At 48.1% G+C, this 23,402-nt stretch overlaps 1 protein-coding gene across 7 annotated transcripts in view; it reads right to left on the bottom strand.

Moving 5' to 3' along the window:
* Positions 1–9,583: 9,583 nt before the first annotated feature.
* ZC3H7B (zinc finger CCCH-type containing 7B) overlaps positions 9,584–23,402 on the bottom strand; it is a 43,625-nt gene continuing 29,806 nt past the window's right edge. For all 7 annotated transcript variants that reach the window (XM_027885004.1, XM_027885007.1, XM_027885003.1 and 4 more), the window contains exons 17-23: positions 21,479–21,564; positions 15,907–16,040; positions 14,920–15,025; positions 13,753–13,861; positions 11,921–12,054; positions 10,987–11,150; positions 9,584–10,253 (exon numbers count right to left, since the gene is read on the bottom strand). In XM_027885004.1, coding sequence (XP_027740805.1) covers positions 10,061–10,253; positions 10,987–11,150; positions 11,921–12,054; positions 13,753–13,861; positions 14,920–15,025; positions 15,907–16,040; positions 21,479–21,564 — 926 coding nt within the window. In that variant the 3' untranslated portion in view covers positions 9,584–10,060. The remainder of the gene's footprint in view (positions 10,254–10,986; positions 11,151–11,920; positions 12,055–13,752; positions 13,862–14,919; positions 15,026–15,906; positions 16,041–21,478; positions 21,565–23,402) is intronic.

The raw sequence follows: 23,402 nt of genomic DNA, 5'->3' as shown, positions 1-23,402 counted from the left end.
CATCTCTTGTGCTCTCTGCACTGTTATCAGATCAAATGGTTATTTATTGTTATTGTGGTTCGATTTCAGTGGAGGTGTCGGCAGCTCTGCTCCGTCACTCAGAAGCCCAGTCAGCCCAAAACAGCACATTTCCCCACAGACTTAACCAGCCATAGTCAACTTATACCGGTCCTAAGTAGGTAGCACACGGAAGGGGGCACCTAACGTGATGGAAAAGGCCAAACACCAGGAACACCAATTTTAATGGCAGAAGCCAGTGTCCTCTTCTTCAGTGTCTTTTCTGGAGGTCTCCTGGTGCACTATTCACGCCGCCCAGCTGTGCTGGCTGAGCCTCTTTGCATATTTGCCTGAGGAGTGTGTTCAGCAGTCCTGAGGAGAGGAGGCGGGTCCTTCAACGTTTGCCTTGGTACATTCTCTCCTCCTTCTCACTCCAAAGAGTTATGCTTTTTTTAAGCAACAAATTCTTCTACCTTGCTTCCCCCCTATCCCTTTGCCTTTCTGCAGTGCTCACATACTTCTGTTGGCACCAGAATATGTAAATACTTCTTTTAAAACCTCTAATTCTACTCCTGTCTCCAGTGAGATCTCTCTACAGAGGCTTTCCATCAGGCCCAAAGTGCAGTGGGAAACACAGAGCACCACTGCTTATGTCTTGTGAGTAGGTGCAGCCTTCCTGGCAGTTTGAGACCCCGAAGAATCGTTTCAGACATTCAGACCTCTGATACAGCCCTGCTCATTACAAAGATCTTGGTGAGGGGGTTCTCTGTGCATCTCTCCAGGTTGCAGAAGGCACAGCAGAAAAACTCCCCAGGTGATATCGGCGAGACGTGATTCTTTCTGCGTTGTCTTTTCTTCTTGAGGGTGATCCTGCATGTGTTCTCAAAAGCAGCAGCAGCGTTATAAATGGTGTGTCTCCAGGCCTCCCGATTGGAGGCCAGGGTAGACCAGTGGTGATGATCAATATGGCCAAGGCTGAGGGATTGTTTCAGGCAGTCCTTGTATCTCCTCTTCAGGGCTCCTCTCTTGTGGCAGCCAGTGGCGAGTTCCCCATAGAGCATAATCTTAGGGAGACTGGTTATTATTACTAATTGCTGTTATCTCAGCTGCCTCCACAAGGTGAAAGCTTGGCTTGGTAATCTACTGGAATGTGTCCTCTTAGAAAATAAAAATAATTTCTGTCTGATTTCCTAAGGACACAAAGGTTACTTGACAGTATTATCCATCCATCCATCCATCCATCCATCCATCCATCCATCCATCCATCCATCCATCCATCCACCCCTCCCTCCACAGAGCATTCTACCCACCTTGGCAAAGGGATTCTATTTGAAAAATAAGCCAGGAAGAAGAGAGTTGAATTAATGCCTCCCCAGAGAGAAAACCTGCTGTTATGTGTTCTGTTTGATCTGGGGCACATACCTTGGCAGTGAAACCCCAAAGCACATGCTGCTCCTGGCAGGCAATTGTGAAGGGACAGGCAGAAGGTAGCAGTACTGGAGGGACTTTGTTGTGACAGACAAGGTGACAGACACTCCTTTAAGTGAATCTGGAAGTAAGGACAAAACCATGTAGAAATTTGTAGAAGCTTTGCAAATTCTGCTGTTCTTGAAGCAAGACTCTTTTCCTTTTTTTTCTTTTTTTTTTTTTCAGTCACCCAAGACTACTTCCCTTGGCAGCACAGCCATTATTTGGAAATTTCCATATCTCTTCGCATGAGATATCTTCTGTTTCTACAATGTCTGTGTGGAGGCTCCAGGCCCACCCACCGGATTTGGTTCTTGCATCAAACCCAGCTTGGTAAGTGGTTTCCTCTTTCTTCTTTTATCCAAGCAAGCCCTTTGCCAGAGGTTGGTCACTGCCTCTTTACAGACATCCACACTTTTTTTTTGTTCTTGTACTAGTTCCTAGGACAATTGCAGACTCCACTGACAGCTTTCAGATTTAACTAGTTATTTGCATAGTGCATTGGGCTTGATAGGGAATTTTTCTCATCATGGCAGGGGCTGAGTTTCACCCTGGCCATTCTGAAGGGATGCTTGCACCACATCCGACAAGTATATCTTCTCTGGGGTCAAGATACTGCTGCTAGTGCCAACAGACATCTATGGAGCTGCAGGGATACCCAGAAGGGCAGCTGCAGGGAAGGCTGTGGCCAGACCACAAGGGTGTCTGCATCCACAGCAGATTGAGAGAAAAGGAGGTGAGAGAAGGAGTAATGAAGTCCACATGGGAGGGTGGACAGCTGAGGGTGAGAAAAGTGGATCTGCACTGGCTAAAACCCCTGCCTGGTGCCTGCAACATGGGCATGCAACCCTTGGGTACTTTTGGTTGTAGCAACGTGTGACACAGACAGGCAGGCTTGATGAGGCCTCGCTCTGAGCCCCCTTCCTACCTCTGAAAGGGCTGCCCCTTCCCCTGCAGGGTACTATATGCACACGTGCTTATGAATGTGCACACATATGCCTGTCTGTCTCCCTGTGTGGAGGAGCAGCGTCAGGATCTCCCAAGCAAGTAGTGAACTTGAGTGGAAAGAACCGCCTCACTTCCTGCCCGAGGCGAAAGGATTTCTAAAATATAATTCTCCAAAATGTGTGCCAAAAAGTTAATGAGCTTTGCTTCCCCACCACCCCCGCCAAGACACCTCCGCCTTCTTGGTGTGCTTACATGGCAGCTGGTCTTACCACATCTCTGCTTGTCTGCACGTGGCCTTGCCTTGTGAGGTGCCCTTTGCCAGAGAACTAGGTGCTAGGCAGGGAGAAAACGTGAGAAAGGGCCTTGGGTTCACCAGAAGTTGTGCTGCCCCGGGCAGGAAGAACACCTAGAGCTGCTTTTGCTGCATTTCCTTTGTCTAGAAACATTCAGGGAGTCTGGGCAGAGACAGTTTTGGGAGCTCCCTGAATAAGCCTTGGCAGGAGGCAGAGCTCAGGAGGGGCCAAGAGCAGCAATAAACCAAGGGGTTTAAAGCAGCATAGGTAAATCCAAGGACAGCTATATTGGGCCTCTGCCAGGGTCCATGGGAGACTATTGGATGGGACAGCAAGATACACATTCCTCTGCTTCCTTTACAAAATGAAGAGCCTGTCTGTAAGGACCTGGGCTGTCCCTCAGCCATCCCTTCCCCTCAGACCCCCCAGGAACAATGTGGTCCCCAGCAGGAGCAGGAAACCTGCAGTGTCATAGTCCAAGAGGTCAGAGTCTGATGGACAGATACAGAAGTCATCTGAGCCTGAGGAAGTCGTGTGGACTCAAAGAAAACAACTAATCCTTAAAAAGGCTTGGGCAGTTTGGCTGCTGCTCATCCCCCAAAGGCAAGACATGAAAGGTCTCAAACAGTAGAAGATCCAAACTGCCTAGAGCTTCTTTTGAAACAGTGCTGCTGTATTGAATCCCCACCACAGCTCCGAGGGGCAATGTCCAGACATGTTGCAGTTATTCTCAAGCCATTTGGCTGAGGAAAACTGAGGCCATCTCCCTCCCATGGAAGCAGAACTTTCCCTCTCTGCCTCAGGGCTTTGCTGGGGTACAGGCAGGAGCAGTGCCTTGGTATTCAATCAGAGAAATTATGCAGCTCTTCCTCCGTCTGACCATCTGCCTGGAGGGCCCCAGCGCTATTGGAAGCTCACAGCTAAGGCAGACATAGGAAATCCACTGAGAACAAACAAAATACACCAAAGAGCACCTTCAGAGCTGAGTGTTTTTCTAGTTCCAAGCAAGCCAAATCTACTCTGGCATCTGGGTTCAGAGATTTCCATCACAGCCCTGGGTGAATGTCATTTTTGGGAGGATTAATCTAGTTGCTTGTGAATAACCCTATTCCCTGGGACTCTACTATGTCTGTGCCTCCTGAGGCTCTCTGGAAAAAGTAGTTTTCTGGGGCACTGCCATCTGTAAGATGAACTGCAGAGAGGAGCATCCCTGAAAGGGGTAATCTTGGGAGCTGCCAGGGACAGGACTGTTGTGATGGGAAAGGAGTCATCTGGATCTGTCATTTGATCTGATCCCTGCTCTTGTCCTTGCTGCACCTGGATCTGTTTTTAGAAAACACTACTTGGGTCCTGGAGGCACCAGGATCTGCTGCTCCTGCCTGGAGGGGGAACCACAGAAAAACAGGAGGTGACAATCCATCTGGGAAGGGAGACAGGTTATTTGGAATGGATAGGCCCTGTCCTGTCTCCTTCCATCCTGGGGAGTAAGGGCAAGACTGGATGAGACATGGCTCAGAGCTCCTGGCCAGAGCCCATAGCTTTCTAGGAAGCCCCAAGAGCTAAGTGTCCACAGGACCTCTGCCCAGAGCCACCCCATAGCACCCAATCAAGTCTGTTCAGCACCCTCTTCTGCCCCACACCGAACAGCTGTGTGCTACAACCAGGCGTGCCTACAGCCTATCCTCCTCCACTTCCCTCACCCTGATCACTTCTATCCACTTGTCTTTTGCAATTTAGCATGTTGTTCTCTGCCCCATGTTTTTCCCCTCAAGTGCCCTACATGGTCCTCCTCTGGGCCATCCACTCCAGCCAGTGACCAGCACACCTCCCCAGGTTACAGCTCCTGCATGACAGGAACTCCCTGCTACTCTCTGTGCGCAGGACACAACACAACACAGCTCTGTTCCTGGTTGCAATGGCAGCAGCAAACACAGTTAAGAAGACGACAGCATTTGGATCACCTGCTGTCACTGCCCAGAAATGTTTCTCTATAGTGTGGGCAGGCAGGCTCAGTCACAGGATTGCTTAGGAATCTCATCTGCAGCAAATTCCTTCTGCCAAGCTGCTGTGTGATGGCATCAATGATCTTGAGCACAAAGACCTCCTCCCACCTCTCAGGGGTCTCTACCCCTGCTCCTCTCAATCCTCCATCAGATCTGGATCCTTCCTGGCTGACTTGGGTCTCTCCCCTTATCTTTGTAACTGCTGAAGTTCCTAGGAGGATCTGAATACTGAAATCACCACTCCTTTCCCTGCCTCTCCCAAATACAAGTTTATTTCAGTGAAGAAACACTGGTTTACAGCTGATGCTCAAGCCTGCAAGGTTTCCTTTTTTTTTTTTTTTTTTTTCCTCATGTGTTGTCTGCCTTGCAATTTGACAGTTTTGGTTTCCATGGTACTGGAAAGGCTACCCTCAACTCTTGCCAGCACGGCCTCAATAATCTCTGGAATGTAAAGCTAATGTCTCTCACGTTGTACATACTCAATCAATGCCCCTTCCAAGTGTATTGGTCTCCTCATTCCCCCTGCACTACAAGCTAGTATTCAGGTGTCTCCTCCTTTGACCAGAAGTCCTTGTATTTGTATGGAGGCACATCAGGGAGATGTGTGACAAACTTCCTCTCCTCGGGGACTCACTGGATATGGCCTTCTGGTCACTCTACCAGTTTATACAGCAGTAACAGGGCATATCCATGGGACTCCCCTGTCTTCACTGCATCTCCAGTTTTGGCTTCATAAAGAATCCAGATTAATCTGCATCGTGATGGATTCAAAAAATTTTTAAAAACCCAGTTTTAATAATAAATGTTTTCACACTGCTCTCTTCCCCCAGGTGCAGTGTTCCTCACACCGCATCCTCTCCAGGGGCAAAGTGCACAGATGCTTCCCATGGCCCAAGCTGTGTACGACTGGGTGGGTAGGGCTAAGGGCATTTTCCCTGGCAGGGTGCACACTGGCAGGCAAAAGAAGTGGCTGACCCAGTTCAACAGAGCGGCCTACACAGCGGAACAGCCTCTAGACGAAGGTGGTTACAAGACCTGATTACTGGAGGTTCAAAACACAGGGTTACCCAAACACCTGAAACTATGTGTTAATGCAGAGCACAGATTCTTGGCACTAGGGGGGAGAAAAAAACCCTTAAATACACCTAAAGTTCATAAGAACTGCGTGTCTGATGAAGAACCGCGTAATCTGTTAATACACACATAGGCAATTTTCCACTCGGCAAGAAGAACAGATTATACTTAAAGATGGGAGAAAGCCAAAGCGATCCAATGCTTAATGTGCTCCCTTTGCTTCCCTCCTCACAGTAGGGAAACCCAAAACCAAGATAGAAACCCTCTGCAGGCTATTTGAAAAACACAAACGCACACTGGATCAGGAGACGTTTAAAGTGCACACTTTTATTTTCTATTACAAAGGCTATAAGAAGCAAGTTTGGTTTTTTCCTTTATTTAAGAACAAAAACGTTGTTAAAACATCTACATTATTATCCTGATTCTAGACCTTATGAAATATACTAAGTTCTTTTTTAATAGTAAAGCGTGGTATTCTTAAATTATATTAATACAAAGACATATTAAAGGACTCGAAATCATTACTACCCAGCTCAGAACTGCAGCATCCCCTTGCTATCTTTTCCTTTCACTTGCTAAAACCCATCCATTTTTGACATACAGTTTCATACAAGCTAAGTAGGGTATTTTCTGTTGTTGCTTTTTTTTTTTATTTCCCCCTGTAAAGGCCAGGTTAACTCCAATGCCAGTGTCACTTAAATTCCTGCCCCTACCAAAGAATTTGGGAAAAGAGTTTCACTAAGTCCTTCAGCATTTAACAAGCTTCTGCTCTGTGTGAATGTCTGTGGTTATTTTACAGGATATGAAATTTTCTTCTGATGTTATTTAGAACATCACTTCTTTTGCTAATAACCCTCAAATTTGGTTCTATGCTGCAGAACTTTCTTCTCTCACATGAATAAAGAAGAGAGAGTTATCAGAGTCTTGTGAACAAACCACTAACAGCCCTACCACTTGTGGTTTATCTGATGTAGAGCTGCGAGGGCCGAGCAGTTTTGCTGAGAGCACATAGTGTGCTGAAAAAAACCCTCTTGGCTTGATAAAGCGAGCCTGAGAAGTCACGTGTGAACTTTTCTGTCTTTCACAATGTCCCTTTAAATAATATAAGCAAAGCCTTACCATTAAAACTTTACTCGCTAGTTAGCAGTATAATACTCTCTGAGATGGGACTGCAAGGACATCCTAAGGGGTTTCAGAAATGTGAACAGGGAAACCTGTCCCATCTCAAAATTTATACCTATCCATATAAAGCCCTCCCCTCTTTTGTTATTTTCCTTTCCCTATACCAAATAAAACTCTTCATATTTAAACTGGAGATGCTGCGTTTCCTGGCACGAGTCCTTTTCCTTTACCCTCATTTTAAAAGATTCCTTTGATACCACACACATATAATATTATATAGAGAGATATATTTAATACCTGTGTATATATGCTTCATGGGAGGGGTCACATATATACACACTAAAACAAGTCTGGTGACAAAGTACTGCAACACCACAGACCAGGTTATCATATCAGGGAAAACAAAAAGAGACACTCAACACAACCCCCATGACTGTGGCCTCCCTCACCTCACCTCACACATGCTCTCCCTCTCCCCGCCTCAGCCCCAGCCTAAACCCCCAAAACCTCACTGAGCAGCTTGTCTCTCATTGCAGAGATGGGGAGAGGGGACAGTGACACACCCCATAACTTAAACAAGTCCTCATACGGAAATCACGGCTCAGCGAACGCTAGAGTCACACTAGAGATGCAGGTTTGTTTTAAAAATAAAAAACACATTCCAATGTTCCCCAATCCAGATTTCCTTCCTTGGCGTCTCTGCCCAAGAAGAGCAGAACAAGATAACCCAGGAGATGATGCCTGCCTTCTCCCGTCTCCATCTGTAAAGCTGACCACTTGAGCGCTAGGACGACCAGGAGAAGGTACCACAAAGGACAGAGGAGAAAATATAGCACCTGACCACTCATACCAAACCAATGACTACCATCCACATTTTAAGGGAAAGGAAAAAAGCTCTGTGGGGAAGTGGTTGAGTTGTCCCAGGAAGTGGCTGAGTCACCATCCCTGGAGGTATTTAGAAAGACATGTAGTGTGACAGTTAGGGATGTGGTTTAGTCTGGGGACTTGGCAGTGCAGGGTTAATGATTGGACTTGATGATCTTTGAGTTCTTTTCCAACCTAAGCGATTCAAAGTGCATAGGCACATTCAGTTTCCTTAGAGCACACTGTCTCTCTGGAAAGACTCCAGACTAGTGTGCAGAGCACTCTGCTCCGTAACTGGACCGTAACTACCCCAGTGGAGCCAAAGCACCTCCCTGAAGGCTGGTTTAGAAAGCATCTGGTGCATTTCCACATCTCCTGATTTCCACATCTCATCTCTCCTGAAGCTGTGAATCCCAATGATATGGGAGCAGGGAGCAAAGAGGGAGATCCAGCAATGCCAAAGCACCAAGCCAGATTGTATTTACCATGGACACAGCACTGCCAGCCTCAATGAGTCCAAGACTGCTGTCTAAGGAGACTCTGTACAAAAAAGACATCCCTGGTGAAGGCTGGGAGGGAGATGTATTTGTGTTTGAGTGGATGGTGCCATCCCTGCATACAAAACTGCAAAGCACAGCTGGACTGCAGAAGAGAGGAGAGGGAAGCTCAGGACAGGACACATGTTTACTGCTTACAGGAAAAGACAAGCAGAAAGTACAAGGCTGGCATTCAGAGCAGTACTGCCTCTTCCTGCTGCCACTATAAAAGCCAAAAGTCCTGGCCCAGAGCTCAGCATCACTGGTTCCCCCATCATGGCATACATCAGGCAGGGCAGGAGCAGGCGCATGGCTGGGTCCCACCCACCGTGCCACTCACTCTTCACCACTGTCCCTGCCCTGGGTCACATCCTGGCTGCACTGTGCATCTGCAAGCTCCCTGCCCCGGCTCTGAGGAGGAGGGAGATGGACCTCTGGTGCTGGTAAGTGGTTCCAGCTGGATTCCCATCAGCTAAATATGGCCCGTGCTGCTCGATGGTGTCCTTTTAAATAGGTTCCCACCCAGTTCTGGCAGTGCAGGGAAAAACACAGCTCTATGTAACCAGAAGCACACACCATTTAAAGAGCAAAAAGGGAACACCATTACCTCCCTCTCTTCTCTTCAGGACACAAGGCAACACAGAAACACAGTCTCCTTTTGGTTACAGCCTTCCTCCTGACTGATACTGCTGCATGGACTAGTGACACAGGGTGTGTCACAGACTCCACCTACTAGATGGGTTCAATCTTACTTGCACTAGTCCCACCAGCCAGAAAACAAAACCAAAACTATTTACTCTATTTGCCACACACTGAGAAAGACGTCTAATGAAGAGTCACCAATCTGCTTTCTGGGTGCAGTCAGCTGAAACAGTCTGAAGTAACCTACAACCCCGTTCCTGCTGCTGCAATCAGTTTCATTACTTTGCTGCTTTCACCTGCACTGTTATCACCACAGGCTGTTATCCTCCTCAACACCAGAAGATGCCTCAGGGCAATATAGATAGTAGGAGCTTAAGCCTAGATGTTTTAAGACAGGTCTAGTGGTTTTCCTTCTTTGCACCTCAATGCCTAATTCTTCTGGTATTGAACTCCCAGGAGAGCAGGAAGGCTGCAGCAGGATGAGTGGGGTTTGCTCTGCAGCACTGAAAAGAGGAACACATGAAATTCATGGTCGTCTTTTCACCAGATGTCATAAAATCATAGAATCATAGAATCAAAGAATGGCCTGGGTTGGAAGGGACCTTAAAGACCATCTAGTTCCAATCCCCCTGTCCAAAGACACCTTCCACAAGACCATGTTGCTCAGAGCTCTATCCAACCTGGCCTTGAACACTTCGGGGATGGGGCATCCACAGCTTCTCTGGCCCTTTCTCTCAGGTCTGTCCTCCAGACCTCCGCAGTTGTACTCTGAAGGACAGAGTAATAACACAAGGAGAAATGCTCTGTTTTGCAGCCCAGTACAAACTGAATTAATTTCTTTGGACAGTGAAAACAGAAAGATGGAGTGGAGGGAGAACTTGGGGGAAAGAAAGGGAAAAAAATGGATTACAAACTCAGTGAGCACGGCGTTCGCTGACCAAGGAGAATCAAATTCACAAATTCATTCATCACTAATAAATCATCATCTCATAATCTTAGAAGAAAAGAAAAGAAAATGTTCTCTTTGCAAGACACAGATCTCGCTCTCCCTGCTACTGCCACTCGGAAAACCCACCCCGTATTTCTGCAGCTGACAGGCTCTCCCCTGCCCTTACTATACACCATCCCGCAATAGGAAGTTGTATTTCCCGAAGTCGTCATCCCTGGGGCAGAGCAGCATGTCCTTGCGGGCTTTGGCCAGTTTCTGTTTCAGCACTTCCCTCCGGTCCAGCCACTCCGTCAGTTCGTCCTGGCCATGGGCATAGCGACACTCCTCTCCCTCAGGACAGGCCTTGTTCTTCTGAAACCTGCCAGCACAAGAAGCACAGTCGAGAGGGCACCCCCAGGATAGCGTTATGAGCTCCCTGTCTGGGATACTCGATCAGGACCCACTGAAACATGCTGTGAATCCTCCTTTTTAAAGGCGAGACAATTCTTATAAACCCAGTGCTGGTGGGAAAGGCAACAGAGGCTGGGAACAGAAACAGAGCAGCAAAAAGAGCAATGGCTATTGAGGGAATTTAGTCAAGAGCACGAAACAACGTGACCCGGAACTGGACCAGTGCACAAGAAAGGAAATGCCAGGTAACCACCACAAAAGACAGAGCTTTCTCTCTAACCAAAATGGCGTCTAACCTTCTCAAGGCACCTCAAGGTGATGATTCAGAGGGTGTGAGCATTCAAACCACTTAATAAGGCACCTGGGATTCCCCCAATCACTAGGCCAAATTGGACTGTTCAGCAGCCAGAGAGATGAAAGTAAACTGGCTATGGAGGCCACAGGTGCAGACATGAAACTCGCTCTCCTTTTCTAAAGACACATGCTCAGGAATGTATTTTTATCCCTCAGTACTGTGGCTGAGCACCTCTGGCATCCAAGAGCAGCCTTGCTGTAACCCAAACCTGTCATCTCATCCCACTCCTCCTCTATGCAGAAATCTCTGGGAACTCTGTGAGAGGATGAGGAGGGATGACAGAGGTGCTGGGCCTGTTACCCTGTCCCTGCAGCAGCAGCACAGGAGGGAGATGAGACAACTGTACCTTTCACAGAGCCGGAATTCACCCATGGGGAAGCGGTAGGTCCAGCAGCTGGAATCACTGTCTGAGGTGAAGACCTTTTCCTTGTGTTTTTCCGACTGGATGTGCTGCTGCCATTGCTTCTTGCTGTTGCTGTTCTTCCCGCAGAGCCAGCAGTGGTAGCCCATCTAACCGGTGCAGACAGGGCAAAGGGCCAGTCAGTGTGTTGACATTCACACCCATTTGCCTTCCCTGTGCTGGCTTTGCCTCTCCCCCCTCTTCTTCCAGAGCATCCTGGAAGCTCTACTCAATCTACGACTTCCCACACTTCTCTGCCATGTCATCTTTAGGGAACTGTCCTGTCACTAAAGGGAAACTAAGGAGATGCTCTGTTGGCATCTAGCTATGGCCCAAACAGGCTCAGCGGACAGGGCAGCTCAGTTCACGGATATGGCTCCCCTGCTGATGGCCCCAGTGGGGTCTCTCTGCAAGGTCCCCAAGTGCACAGCCAATCCAGGACTCTTTAGGAGCACAAAGCCTTACACCAGCAAGGAGTCTAAAGAGGCACATCTGCCTTTACTTTTCCCAGGCTGCTGTGCTTCTGACCCAGCTCTTCTCCAAGCTTCTTTCTTTTCTGACAGGCCTGCAATGGTTTTGCCAGCTTGCCCAGGAGGACTCAGGAAGCCCAGAGAGTGGCTGAGCCCACACAAAAGGGAACCTAAGGTAGACTCCTAATGACCTGAGTATTAACAGAAAAGCCATTGCAGAGCCTTGCTGACCCCAGGTCAATCTCTTCTTGCCTCAGCTGTGCCGCCCTTGTTGTGCTGCTCCAAGCTGTCCATTTAACCTACATTAGAAGAGCAATATAGTCCCTGCTAGCTCACACCTGGAGCACAGGAGAGCAGCAGGATGTCAGCACTGAGGAGAAAGAATAAAGAACAAGAGATCAGCTGATTACCATGATGTCAGCATAGTCGGTGGGCATCTGGATCTGCTTCTCCCCTTCTCGTGAGGTGAGTGGTGTTCCCTCTCCAGGCTTCCCGGGATTGTGTTTCTTTAGCCACATGTCATAGGTCTGCTGCATATCTAGTACTGCACAAAGGCAACCCATGAAGTCACTCAGACAACCTCCCACACCGTGCACAAACTACAAGAAAAGGACGAATGCTGGGGCAGCCCTTCCCTCCCCTCGCCTATGCAGCAGCAGCAGACTGAAGGTCTGTGCTTGGGAGGCCCCATGTGACCTCCTCAAATGAGACCCCTGCAGAAAGGAACCAAATTCACACCACATCACCTGGTATGGGGGGTGTCTTCTATCAGTTGAAAGGCAATTGTGACAGCAGCTACACAAAATTGTCAGGAAGGTGAGAAAGTGCCTCAAGTTCTCCATAGAATTCACCCCACAAGACGATTCTCCATCAGGAATGGTTCTGCTTGACCTCAGAAGACATCTCACTCCAGCCAGGAAGCTAAGCCTGGGGCTGGTTTCAGATCTACCCCTTTCTTCTAAGCCTAAGTTTCATCCTCAGCACTAGAGAGGGAGGAGAGCCCTTAAGCAAGCTGGCCACAGGAAGCATTAAGAAGGGGAGAAAGACCTAATGATAGCTTGCTCCGAGTTCATAACCTGCCCCGAGGACTGCAGTGATAGTCTCTTGAGGCTTTTGGTTTAAAACCCACTCAGTATACTAGTGGGAAAGGAAATTCGAGGTGGAAGCTTTAACTTTAACACATCTGCCTTTCCAAGATCAGCTCCTGAGAGAGCCTATGGAAACACAACTGTTTGCAGACACCAATATGATGCTCTAAGTACAATGCATTAGTTATTTACTCCTTGCTAAATGGGTAATTGAGGAACTTGAGGCAATAGGAACTTAAGAATGCAAATTCCCCCAAACTGAAACAACACTGTCCTTAGAAGATTCACCTTTGTGCTTAAGCAAACACACACAGATTGGTCTGATGTGCTCTAAAGGCTTCAGCAACAAAATGATTTGAACTGTAACAAGTAACAGTCTGGCTCAGCAGAGTGAAAGACCCTCCATAGAATCATAGAGACCAAACAAACTCAGGGCAGGCCTGAAATCCTTCAGGCTTTCCAGGATCTCCCGCAGAGGCAAGTGAGCACATGGGCAACTAGTCCTCTTCCCCTTGCTGTTGGTCTGAATAAACAAGGATTGCTGCCGTAGCTGGCCATCCAGGCCATGGGCAATCCCCCAGCAATCCCCCAGACAGTAAGCTGGGAACCTGCATAATTAAATACAAACTCCTCCAAAAAGTCACCACCCAACGATGTTCTCATTCAGGATCTCAACTCCACCCCTTTGAGTACAATGCCATGAGTAGGGAGTGCCGCAGCCCAGGAGCAAGGCATATGAAGAGAAATAGGCAAGAAAGCCAAGGCAGATAGAAGACAGACAAGAGAGATACAGGAGCAGCTACAGGCCAGGACTGGTGCTCTGGCAGAGCTCCATACAGAGCCAGGCCTGGGACTCTACAGGCAACTGGAGGGACAGCACAGGCTGGATTCAAATATGCTGCAGAAAGAGAGGGCAGCAATGGAGCAAAGCAAGACAATGGGACCAATGTGTGCAAGTCCCAGAGCCAGGGACTCAAGATACACATGCACATTTATGAAAAGAGCAGCTCTAAATTACTGTAGACAGACCTGTCCCTTAATCCCACCTAAGCTCATGGGCACAGCCCTGTCCAGCTCCATCTCTGTTGTCAAGAGTATGTCTTAAAAAACCCTGCATCCACTCCCCAAATGCCCTCTTCCCTCTCCCCACTCACTTTTATTTTCTTTCATGAAGGTCCACATGTCTCTCTCCTCAGGACTGTGGGCAAAGGAGCAGTTGCCCACATATTGGCATTTCCTGCCATTCTGTGCATGGATACACAACTGTTAAAAGACAGAGAGAAAAATTTAGCATCAGCACAAATACTCCTTGGTAGTGGGGAAAGTGGGTTCAATAATCAGCTGGGGCATTAAATTGCACACAGGAGAGGTTGCAAACAGGACACTTCATACATCATTAACTCATGCTTCTTTTCCTCAACCTTCTGATGACATAAACATGCAGGCAGCTCAGTTCAGCACCTATTCCATTTCCACAGGTGACCGGGTGCAGGTACAGGTCAGGAGAGCAGGGAGCAACCTGAGTTGATCCCATAGTGTCTCCTGCTGGTCAAGCTCCTGGTCCCCAAAGGTGACTCATTCTCCAACCATCTCCGAGTGGCCTTTACAGGTTGCTTAGACCACACTAGTGGGCACACAACTTTACCGCACAGCTACCAACAGCAACAGTGCCAGAGAAAAGGAGCAGCTTTCCAAGCATCATATTGACTGATCGTCCCTTCTTCCCCCAGTCCTGGCACCTCGGGAGGATATACCATAGGGTAGGGGGAAGGAATTTCTCCTTTCAGGAAAAAATGAAAGGAGAGAAAGAGAGGAGCTATCTATTGCCACATTTGGGGCTGGGGTCGGAGGTTAGATATCTGTAACTTTCCTCATAGCACGTGGCTTTTTAGCTGAATTCTTAGTTTTACTTTCAAAACCCATTGTGAGCAAGTTTCACAATCTACAGCAGCCCAGCCACAGCAAAGGCAGGAACTGGTTTCTCCTAAGTGTCTTCCCTCTCACCCACATTGAGAAACCCTGACCTAAGGGAGACTTAAATTTCATTCCCAAAACCTCTGCAGCCAGAGATGCATTAACAGTTCTTGATATGCCTTAATAGCAACTTTAAAAACTTGCATATGTATATGGAGTGATTTAAATGGGTGCTATTCCTTCTTCTGCTCCACCTTTTTGCTGGATTTTGTTGCCATCAGTCTGTCCTTACCTCCCATCTCAGCCATCACATGCCTGCCTCCCTACCAGGCCTGCAAGGGACCAGCCCTCAAAGCACTGCACCATGGTGGAAGGGAAAGAGAAGGGGCATCTGGCATGGGGCTTACATCATATTGCTGTGGGAAGTTGCGGGTGGGAGGCAGTGGTCGGACTGACACCCACTTCTTCTTTGCTTTGGACATCACCAGCAGGACACGGCGTTCCTTCGTCCAGCTGAAGAAGAGAGAATAAATCAAGAGAGGCATAAGGAAGAGCAGAACAAGGGTTCTTTACCTCAGAGACCCTTAAATATTGAGAGCTGACCAGATCCTGCTGTCCACCTTGTCCCTGCACTGTCTGGTTGCTCCTAGATGGGCACATCTGTGATGGAGAAGCTACAAGAAGGGTGTTTTAGGAGGACTTCTCCCTGTATGTATTACCTATTTCCTAGAGTATTTCTTCTCATAAAGCCACAAAAATCTCCCCCAAATCTCACATGACATCACCATGGATTACTAAACAGCTGCATTCTACCCTTCGACACAGCCAATTCTTGTGCAATCAGATCCATGAAAAACACTTGGGAATATTTTCTGCTTGAAAGGTGCAATAGAAATGCAAGTTTTTACAAGCACTGTCTTATGAACAGGTGCCAGGAAGTATTAATTCTCCTGCAGCTCCAGCAAGTGATTACCAGGAGATACCCTTGGCAAAAGCCCCAGCTCTTTTCAGCAGCTGCACAAAGAGGTGTTATTTTTCCCATTCCAGGAAGCAATCTTCACCTGCTCACTTCCTCCAGAAACTGCTGCTTCTGTCTCTTCTTCAACAGAAGTCTTACATTTGCCATGTAAGACTTTGTTGGACTGTGCCTCTGTGGCTTGTATTATAGGAAGAGAAGTCCTATAAACCCTTCCTCTCAATCCAAATTGTTCTCTGACTCAATGATTTTATCACACCAAACATTCTTATGGGGCCCAAGGAGCTGAGAGGTGCAAACAGACATGACATACACCAGAGAAGAGCAACCAAAGCAATGAAAAAGCCAAGGAAACTATTTTAAAATGAAGCAGAATGCTTGGAGAGGGGTGGGGGAAAGAGAAGGTTGCATTGCTCACCAGTGGCGGGCTTTGGCACTACAGTACTTGAGGTCTTTATCTGGCTCCACCAGCTGCCCATTCCTCCAGCACTGGCCACACACAAATTTCATCTGGAGGTCAAAGGTGCTTGACGTGGGAGTCCGGGAAGAAGCCTAGGGAAAAGAACCACAGTCTCAGGCACACAGAGGCAAAATGCACTCCCCAAACCTGCCACAGTGATGCTGGCAGCTCCCCACACGCCCGTGTGCCAGCGACAGGCCAGATTAAATCACAGACAGCCCAGCTCTCCTTTGCCAGTGTTAGCTGGTGGCCTGTTGAGATTCCAGACAGGAGCAAAACCACTGCTTGCTTCAGCATGATTTCCTGGGCTTTGACGTCTGGCTGAAAGCACAGACAGTCTGACAGCTTCCAGCACTGACCAGGCCTGGCTGTGAAACCCCTGCAGCCTGCCTCTGTGTACAGACAAGCTCTGTGAGACCTGCCCCAGCACTCATCCCCGCTTCCCTGCAGGGAGGGCAATCCATGTCCCCCTCGCTGCTTGTGGAGAGAGCCTGGTCACACAGCTGAGAGAGCCCCTCAGGAGGAAGCCAAGCCATGCCACAGTGCAGGATCCACCACTCCTGCTTTAGGACCAAGAGGCTCATGTCACATCTACCATTTGACACTATGAAGTCAGAGCTGGGTCCTCTTGTTGATATCCTTCCAAGCCATTTCTGGGCAGGTTTCCACCTCTCATGGTTCCTCTGCACTGGATTTCACAAGCAGTTAATCACAGTCTCTGGACAGACGTACAATGCACGTATTTCACACCTTCTCAGCCACCGCACTTACTGACCCCACCATGAGAAGGCTGGTTTGGGATTATAACTAACAAATTGTGGAGGAAGGAAAAAAAAAAAAAAAGAAGCCAGTCCCGTATCACTGCTGCCTCATGTTTTCTGAGCAAACCAACAGAAAGCTGTTTGCATTCTTTATCATCCCTGGAAGACATGAGGCTGGCATCTCCAGTTCACTTCCAAACTAAAGAGCAAACCCAAGTGCGTGCCAGTGGCCCTGGGACTGGGAGTATGTGAGAGTACAAAAGAACACCCTGGTCATCAAGCCGGCCATGAAGCACAAAGGTCATGCACCACTAAAACAGTTCTCTGACTGCAAACTGCATCAGCAGCCCGTCCCACCTGCCATGCCTTGACTTCTAACCCTGAGCATCTCACAATGAGCAGACATTGCAAGTCATGTCCCTGAAGAGCAGGCTTCTGCCAGCAAATGATTAGCAATAGCATGGACCCTGTATGCATCCCTTGACAAAGGGAAAACAGCAAGCACGGGCAACGCAGAATCAAAGCATTTCCGAGGAAACACCACATCACCTATTGACTACCACTCTGCATCCTCCAGACCTAGTCTTTTGCAGAAGCAGAGCTGACATATAAAAGGTCTTCTGTCACTGTGAAAAGCTGACCAGAGAGGTGACCTTTCGTCTGTGCTGACTACAAGAAGCCATTAGTGCTCTGATGTCCCAGCAAAAGGACCCTACCAGAGAATCAGCATCTCTCTTGAAAAGCAGCAGCGATTCTCTACTCCTCTGTATGAGCCTTTTTGGTGGCTCCCAGCATATGATAATTCAGCTGTGCTGGTGACCACCAAGAACACACCAAAGTGGCAGCTGTGGGACGAGCAGAGTTGAGACCTGGGCTATCATGGAAGGCGATAAGGTGCCTCCCTCTGAGATGTGCAGCCTCTGAACAGTAGTTTTAACCTCCACTTGGTCTCCAAAGGAAATGACACTGCAGCTCACTACTGACCCATCAAACCTATATGCCTAAGGCAACAAAATGGCACTGCTGGCATATTCCCTTTCATCAGTCCTGTGCTCTCCTTCTGGTGACAGATCTCTCAGCACAGCCAGAAAGCTTTGCTCAAACCTACTGATCCAGCAAAAATAAAAACTGAGTGGCTCCAGAAGGGAAAATAGATCAAGATAAAAAGAATGTCTCTCAGGTAGTTCTGGTAACCTGGGCTGCTTTTTCCACAAATGCTTAACCAAAAGAAGCCCCATGCATTTCTTCATCTGAGTCATGCAAACTGTTGATCAATCCAGTGGGCAGGTATGCTCCCAGGATATTAGGAGCCAAGCAAAAAATCAAAGCTGCTGCCATTAATGCTACATGACTGTATTTGTAAAGGCAAGACACATACCTGGCAGGCTGCTGATAACCAACAGTGTGGAAATTGTATCACATGAGGCTCTAGCACACAGAGCCAGGCAAAAAGTGCCACGGGCTGTGGCACCACCCCTTGCTATGAAGCCAATATAGTGTTAGCTGTACACCATGGCAACCAAATAAATAAAAGCCTTTGGCACGACAGCTCTCCGCTTCAGGCTCTGCAGAAACCAACAGCCGCAGCACGGCCACTCACATCTCCCAACTTCAGGAACCCCGCTCAGTCTGGAGGAGCCACATCCCTCAGGCAAATATTTGAGGAGCCCATGTTACTCAGCCACATAACTGAGTGAGCTGTACTTGGGGGCAAGTACCCTTTATTAGAGACTTTTCATTCCTCTCCATGCTTAAATTAATAATTCCGAGGTCAGCTTTCATGGGGTTCTGCAGCTGGCTAGGGGAGTAAAAACAAATTAGCCCTTGAAAACCAGAAAAAAATCAGGGCTACAACCCCTCAATTCACAAGAATGCTATGGGAGACACCCAGCTACCTACAACAGTCCCTCCTGCTGATTGCCTCTTCAATCTGCAGCCACTGGGTTTACTCCTAGAGAAGCCTCTACGGGACCAAACTTGTGGGGCCAAGTGCAAGATTCCCAGCAGGTGCTTAGCAAGCAGTGCTAAGTGTGTCTTCATCTTCAACTTCTTGCTAAGCCTCCTGAGCTGCTCACAGCTACTGGGCTCCTGCCTGCTGCCTGCCTCTTTTCTCCACAACTGGACAGCCCCAGCTGCTAACTGAGTCCAACTGGCAGCTGTGACAAAACTGCAGCAAAATCCCCCAGAGCGACCTTGCTTCCGCTGACCAGAGGGCACCGGGGTGAGAGTGGATCACACGGGATGGTGGGAAGGAGGAGTCTGTTTTTACAGCGCTCCTGGGAAGTTGCCTTTGCTAGGCAGCCAACTTTGAAAGCTGGAAGGACGCTGAGAAAACTCTGAGTCACGTTAGCCTGCTTGGACAGGAGAAAACAATGGCAAAAGTAAACATCTCTCAACAGATAGTTAGCTCTGCCCGCAGGGTGTTCGGCAGCAAGCCAGGGTCTCATCCCAAAGCACAGCCCTCTGGCTGAGGACGTGCTCGTGGCAAAGCCATGGTCTGCTATTTGCAAACACATGCATCTGACCGACTTGACTCTGTCTCCTTGACCAGTGCCAGTGCCAGTGCCAGGCTGCCAATGCCCACAGACAGCTGGTGCTGCTGCTGGTAGGCATTTTCTGACTGTACCAACACAGCTGCTGTTTTGCCTCCACAGCCTGGAAGGGTGGAGGGTTCAGTCCAGCTCTGTGACAGGCATTTGTGGGGTGTAACCAGACTTTGCCACCGGCCATTAGCCCTAACACTGATCACAGGGTCCAGAAACTGTAGCTCTCTGCCCACCTCCTGATGTAGCAGGCTCTGGCATTTTGTTTCCTGATCCTCTGCCCCGTGCAAGCCCCAGCAGCCAGAAGTGGAACCCTCACTCAGTATCCAGATCCCATGTGCTTCAGAGAACATGCTCTGACCATGATTGCTGTTCTGCTTGTTCTTCCAACAGCAGCACCTCCAGACAAAGGTGAATTTGAAGCTGCAAGGCTTATAGGAAAAAAAGCTATCTGTGTATTTTTTTTATGCCCTCATTACGCACAGAGAATGGCCAGAGAGAGGTTTCTGGAAAATGCAGGTAGATCCAGAGCAGGCAGGAGAGAACTGGTCTCTAGACTGCACTCCTGGGGCAGGCATTGCTGATACAAATCCAACTGCTGTCACAAACTGCTGCAAATTCATACTTAGTTTCCTCCCTTGTGGAGATGCAGGCCTCTCACTCTGTCCCCATACCATGCACAAAGAGATCACAGACAGCTCTGTCTGCAGGAACCATTCAGATCATCCAAGCTCACTTCTCATATAATACAAGATGTAGAAACTCGTCCTTCTCAGCTTCCTGAGAAGCTAGAAATATTTCTTAAGCAAGTCAGACAGTTTTGGGAACTAGAGACCTTGGTTACTCTGGACTGCTGCTTCCCATTCCACTCCCCCAACCATTTCAGACCACAACAGCTGCACAGATTTGTTGCTGAGCATCCCCTCAAAGATGATTCCATCTCATGCAGCATAACCAGTACATACGTGGACACAGAGCCCACTGCAAGCACCAGTGCAGTCACCTGCACCTTTCCTGTTGGGCCATGCCATGCCCAGCAGACCTGCTTTTCCCCAGCATCAATGCCCTACAGCCTTCAGAACACTTGGCCCACAACCTAGATAAAAAACAGCTCCTACACACCACATGAGTGACTCAGATCTCTCTCCTATAAAATACCTCCTCTTTAGGATGCTTACAGACTGCATTCAGTGCTGGTCTCTGCAGAGGGACTCCTGGATGACAGGTCCCAGACAAAGGCGGAACACCCTTGCTTTGACAAGAAGGCATAGACCAAGGGGTGGTGAGCTCAGGCCTTCACAAGGGGAAAGAAGGCAGTCAAATGGGAACAAAAAGGATTCCCAGCACTTTCCCTGCTATTCTCCAGGGGAAAGAATCGCTCCTATGCCTGAGTGCTTGCTAGGAAGCATGAAGTTTCTCATCTTGTCCCACATATTCTATGAAAGCAATTAAAGTATAAAAAACTCCTTGTTCTAATGGTAAAAACTGCTTTAGTTCGACCTCAGGGTTGGGAATTGTTCTCACTGGGTGGGCTCTGCTCCTACACTACAGAACTCCCCTTTGGGAAAAAAAAAAAAGGATAAGGCAGCACTGTCCATAACCAACAGGTCGAAAGAAAGTAAACAAAGTGCCTTTTGCTTATAACACACCTCTCCAGGGAAAGTTCTTGGCAGTGCTGGAGAGTGCAGCCAGAGGCACCCTCTCCCACACTGAGAGACTGGTGGCACAAAGGCAAAGCTCACAGCCTCCTCCTAATAAAGCACCATTAAGATCTCTGCCCAGCCTCAACAGCATCTGGACTGAAAGTTCCACCTACTCCTGCATTTATATCAGTCCTGTCGGTCGAGGAGTCCTTCAAACTGCTCTATCGTCCCTTGGCCACTAAAGGGCAGCAGGACACCTTTGGTCTCCACTCTGTGTGGCCACAGTCCTAAAATCTCCTAATTTCACTAGCAAGGTGTCACAGGAAGCACCATTCTCTGTGTGTTGCCCTCTGTGTCCTAGAGGATTCACCCCACCATGGAACAGAGCAGATAACAACGCTGCAAAACAAGGCACAAAGCTCAACACCAGCACAGCAACCAGGAAAGCTCTCAGCTGTCCTCCTCAATGGCAAGCCTGGTCTGCCTGGGATCTATCAGGCACAGCAGTGAGAGGGAAAGAGACAAAGGGCTGGCACTGCTGGGAGCAAAACCAGGCTGCAAACTCTAAATACACCTCACTTACCATGCTGTTGGCTGGTTTGCTGGCATGTGCCTCCATCTGCTGCCAGTACTTTTTAGATTCCTGCACGATATCTTCATGGGTCATTCCTGGGAACACAAAGGAGACAGAACTGAACTACCCTGCTTTGACCAACACAAGGGAGGGGTTGTTGCAGGACTTCTTACATTTGGGCTTAGTAACCCCTGAGTGGCTGACAGCTCCTGACAACCTCCCTGGTAATGTTAGGGAGGTTTAATCCCAGGCTAAGGAAGCTCCTCTCTCTACACAAGTCAAACAGAAGGAGAAGAGTTGGATCTCCTGGGCTTGTTTCTGCTCAGGCTGTCTGCAAAGGACCCAGCTGCTGCCTCTGGGACAATAATTTTTCACTAGGGGTCAAGAGCTTGACAAAGGCTGTCCCCCAATGCCTTATCAACAGACTCTACAGAGGCTCCTGAAGACAGTGCTTTGTTACTGTTGATCTACTGTATCATGGAAGTTTTGCCACAAGGTTGGAAGATCACAGATATCCCAGTGAGGCATCTAGCACCTCCAAAACCCAGGAAGCCTTACCTAGGATTAATTAACCTGTTACATCTTCAAGTCGACGGGTCTGCCCATCAATTAGTGGGCAAAGCAGAAAGTTGAAATTCAGCATATACAAACACCAAGCACAACCAAGGAAGCGAGGAAAGACCAACAGTGCAAAACCAACTAAGGAACAGCTGCTAGTATGTAACCAGCAAGGAAAGAGCCGCAGGGTTTCAGGTATCAGAAATACAACATCAGAGAACAACAAAAAGGGTTAGTCAGACCTTATGTAAGGAATTAACTCCTGACCAGCTCAAGTGGTGAGGGAACAGCCTCTGTTAGCATCAACCAGCCAGATGGGCCCTATGACTCTCAGAGCACTAAACAGCAAGGAAGAACTGTGTAAGGGTAGGAACTGTTTGGTCAGCGTGAAGACTTTGTTACAAAAAAGCCCATGTTATTTAAGTGCTATAAAGACCCAAGACAGCTGCCAAAACAAACTGAAGCAAAAATCTTGCAACAGCCGGCTGACTGCAAAAAGTGGGGTGCTGAAGATGGCCTAGATGCAGCACCACCAGGACATAGAGGCTGCAAAACTAATCACTGTGCTTATGCCTACAGCTTTTATTACTGAAGTGAGGTGTTCGCCAGGTGTGCTACATGGTCATGATCTTTGATCTGGGAGCCAACGTGTTCCAGGGCCATCAAACGTAAGTTTTCATCTCAGTTTAGGTGTGTGTAAGTTGGGTAAGTCGCATCATTCATGATCTCAGTTTCCTTATGCGTGATTCCACCTGTTCAGGTCTCTGTCAGGCAACAATACTGCCATTTGCACAGGACTTGAACAGGATGAAAAGCATTCAGGGAGCTTTACCACTGTTTAAGAACATTTGCTCAGGCCTTTAAAATGGCAGCTGTTGCATAGCTGGTACTGCTCATAGATCAGAGCTGTTGGTAAATTTTCTCCTTCTTAAACATTAATTTCAGAAAAATAGTGTAGAGTTAGTAAAACTGCAACTCCTTCTTTCAAGTCCAAATATTTCAGGGTTGGGCACAATGCTGATCTGTACTTTGGGAACAAAAACTATAAAACTGGGAAAACCACAGGAAGAAGTTAACATGCTGCACTGGACCTGGCAGGGAAAGGGCCAAAGCAGCTCCCACCTTCTCCATTCTGCACAGCTGCACTGTGATCCTTGGCGTGCAGAATCAATGGGAGAAGCATACACAGGTCTCGTCAGGAGACTGAATTTCAAATGACGTTCTTAGCAAGTGACTGCCTTCTTCCAGTCCCAGAAATCTGAACTAACTCAACAATACAGTCTAGAAATGTGGTGATCAGGAAAAAAAAACTCCTCCCAAATGTGAAAGGATGTTTGCCAAACTACCAGCTCTCCAAAGCATGAACTGTCAGAAA

Source organism: Empidonax traillii, unplaced genomic scaffold, assembly GCF_003031625.1.
Source record: "Empidonax traillii isolate 1590-97213 ecotype Southwest subspecies unplaced genomic scaffold, ASM303162v1 scaffold159:size1039807, whole genome shotgun sequence".
Classification (NCBI taxonomy): Eukaryota; Metazoa; Chordata; class Aves; order Passeriformes; family Tyrannidae; genus Empidonax; species Empidonax traillii.
This window is presented reverse-complemented; position numbering and strand designations above follow the sequence as displayed.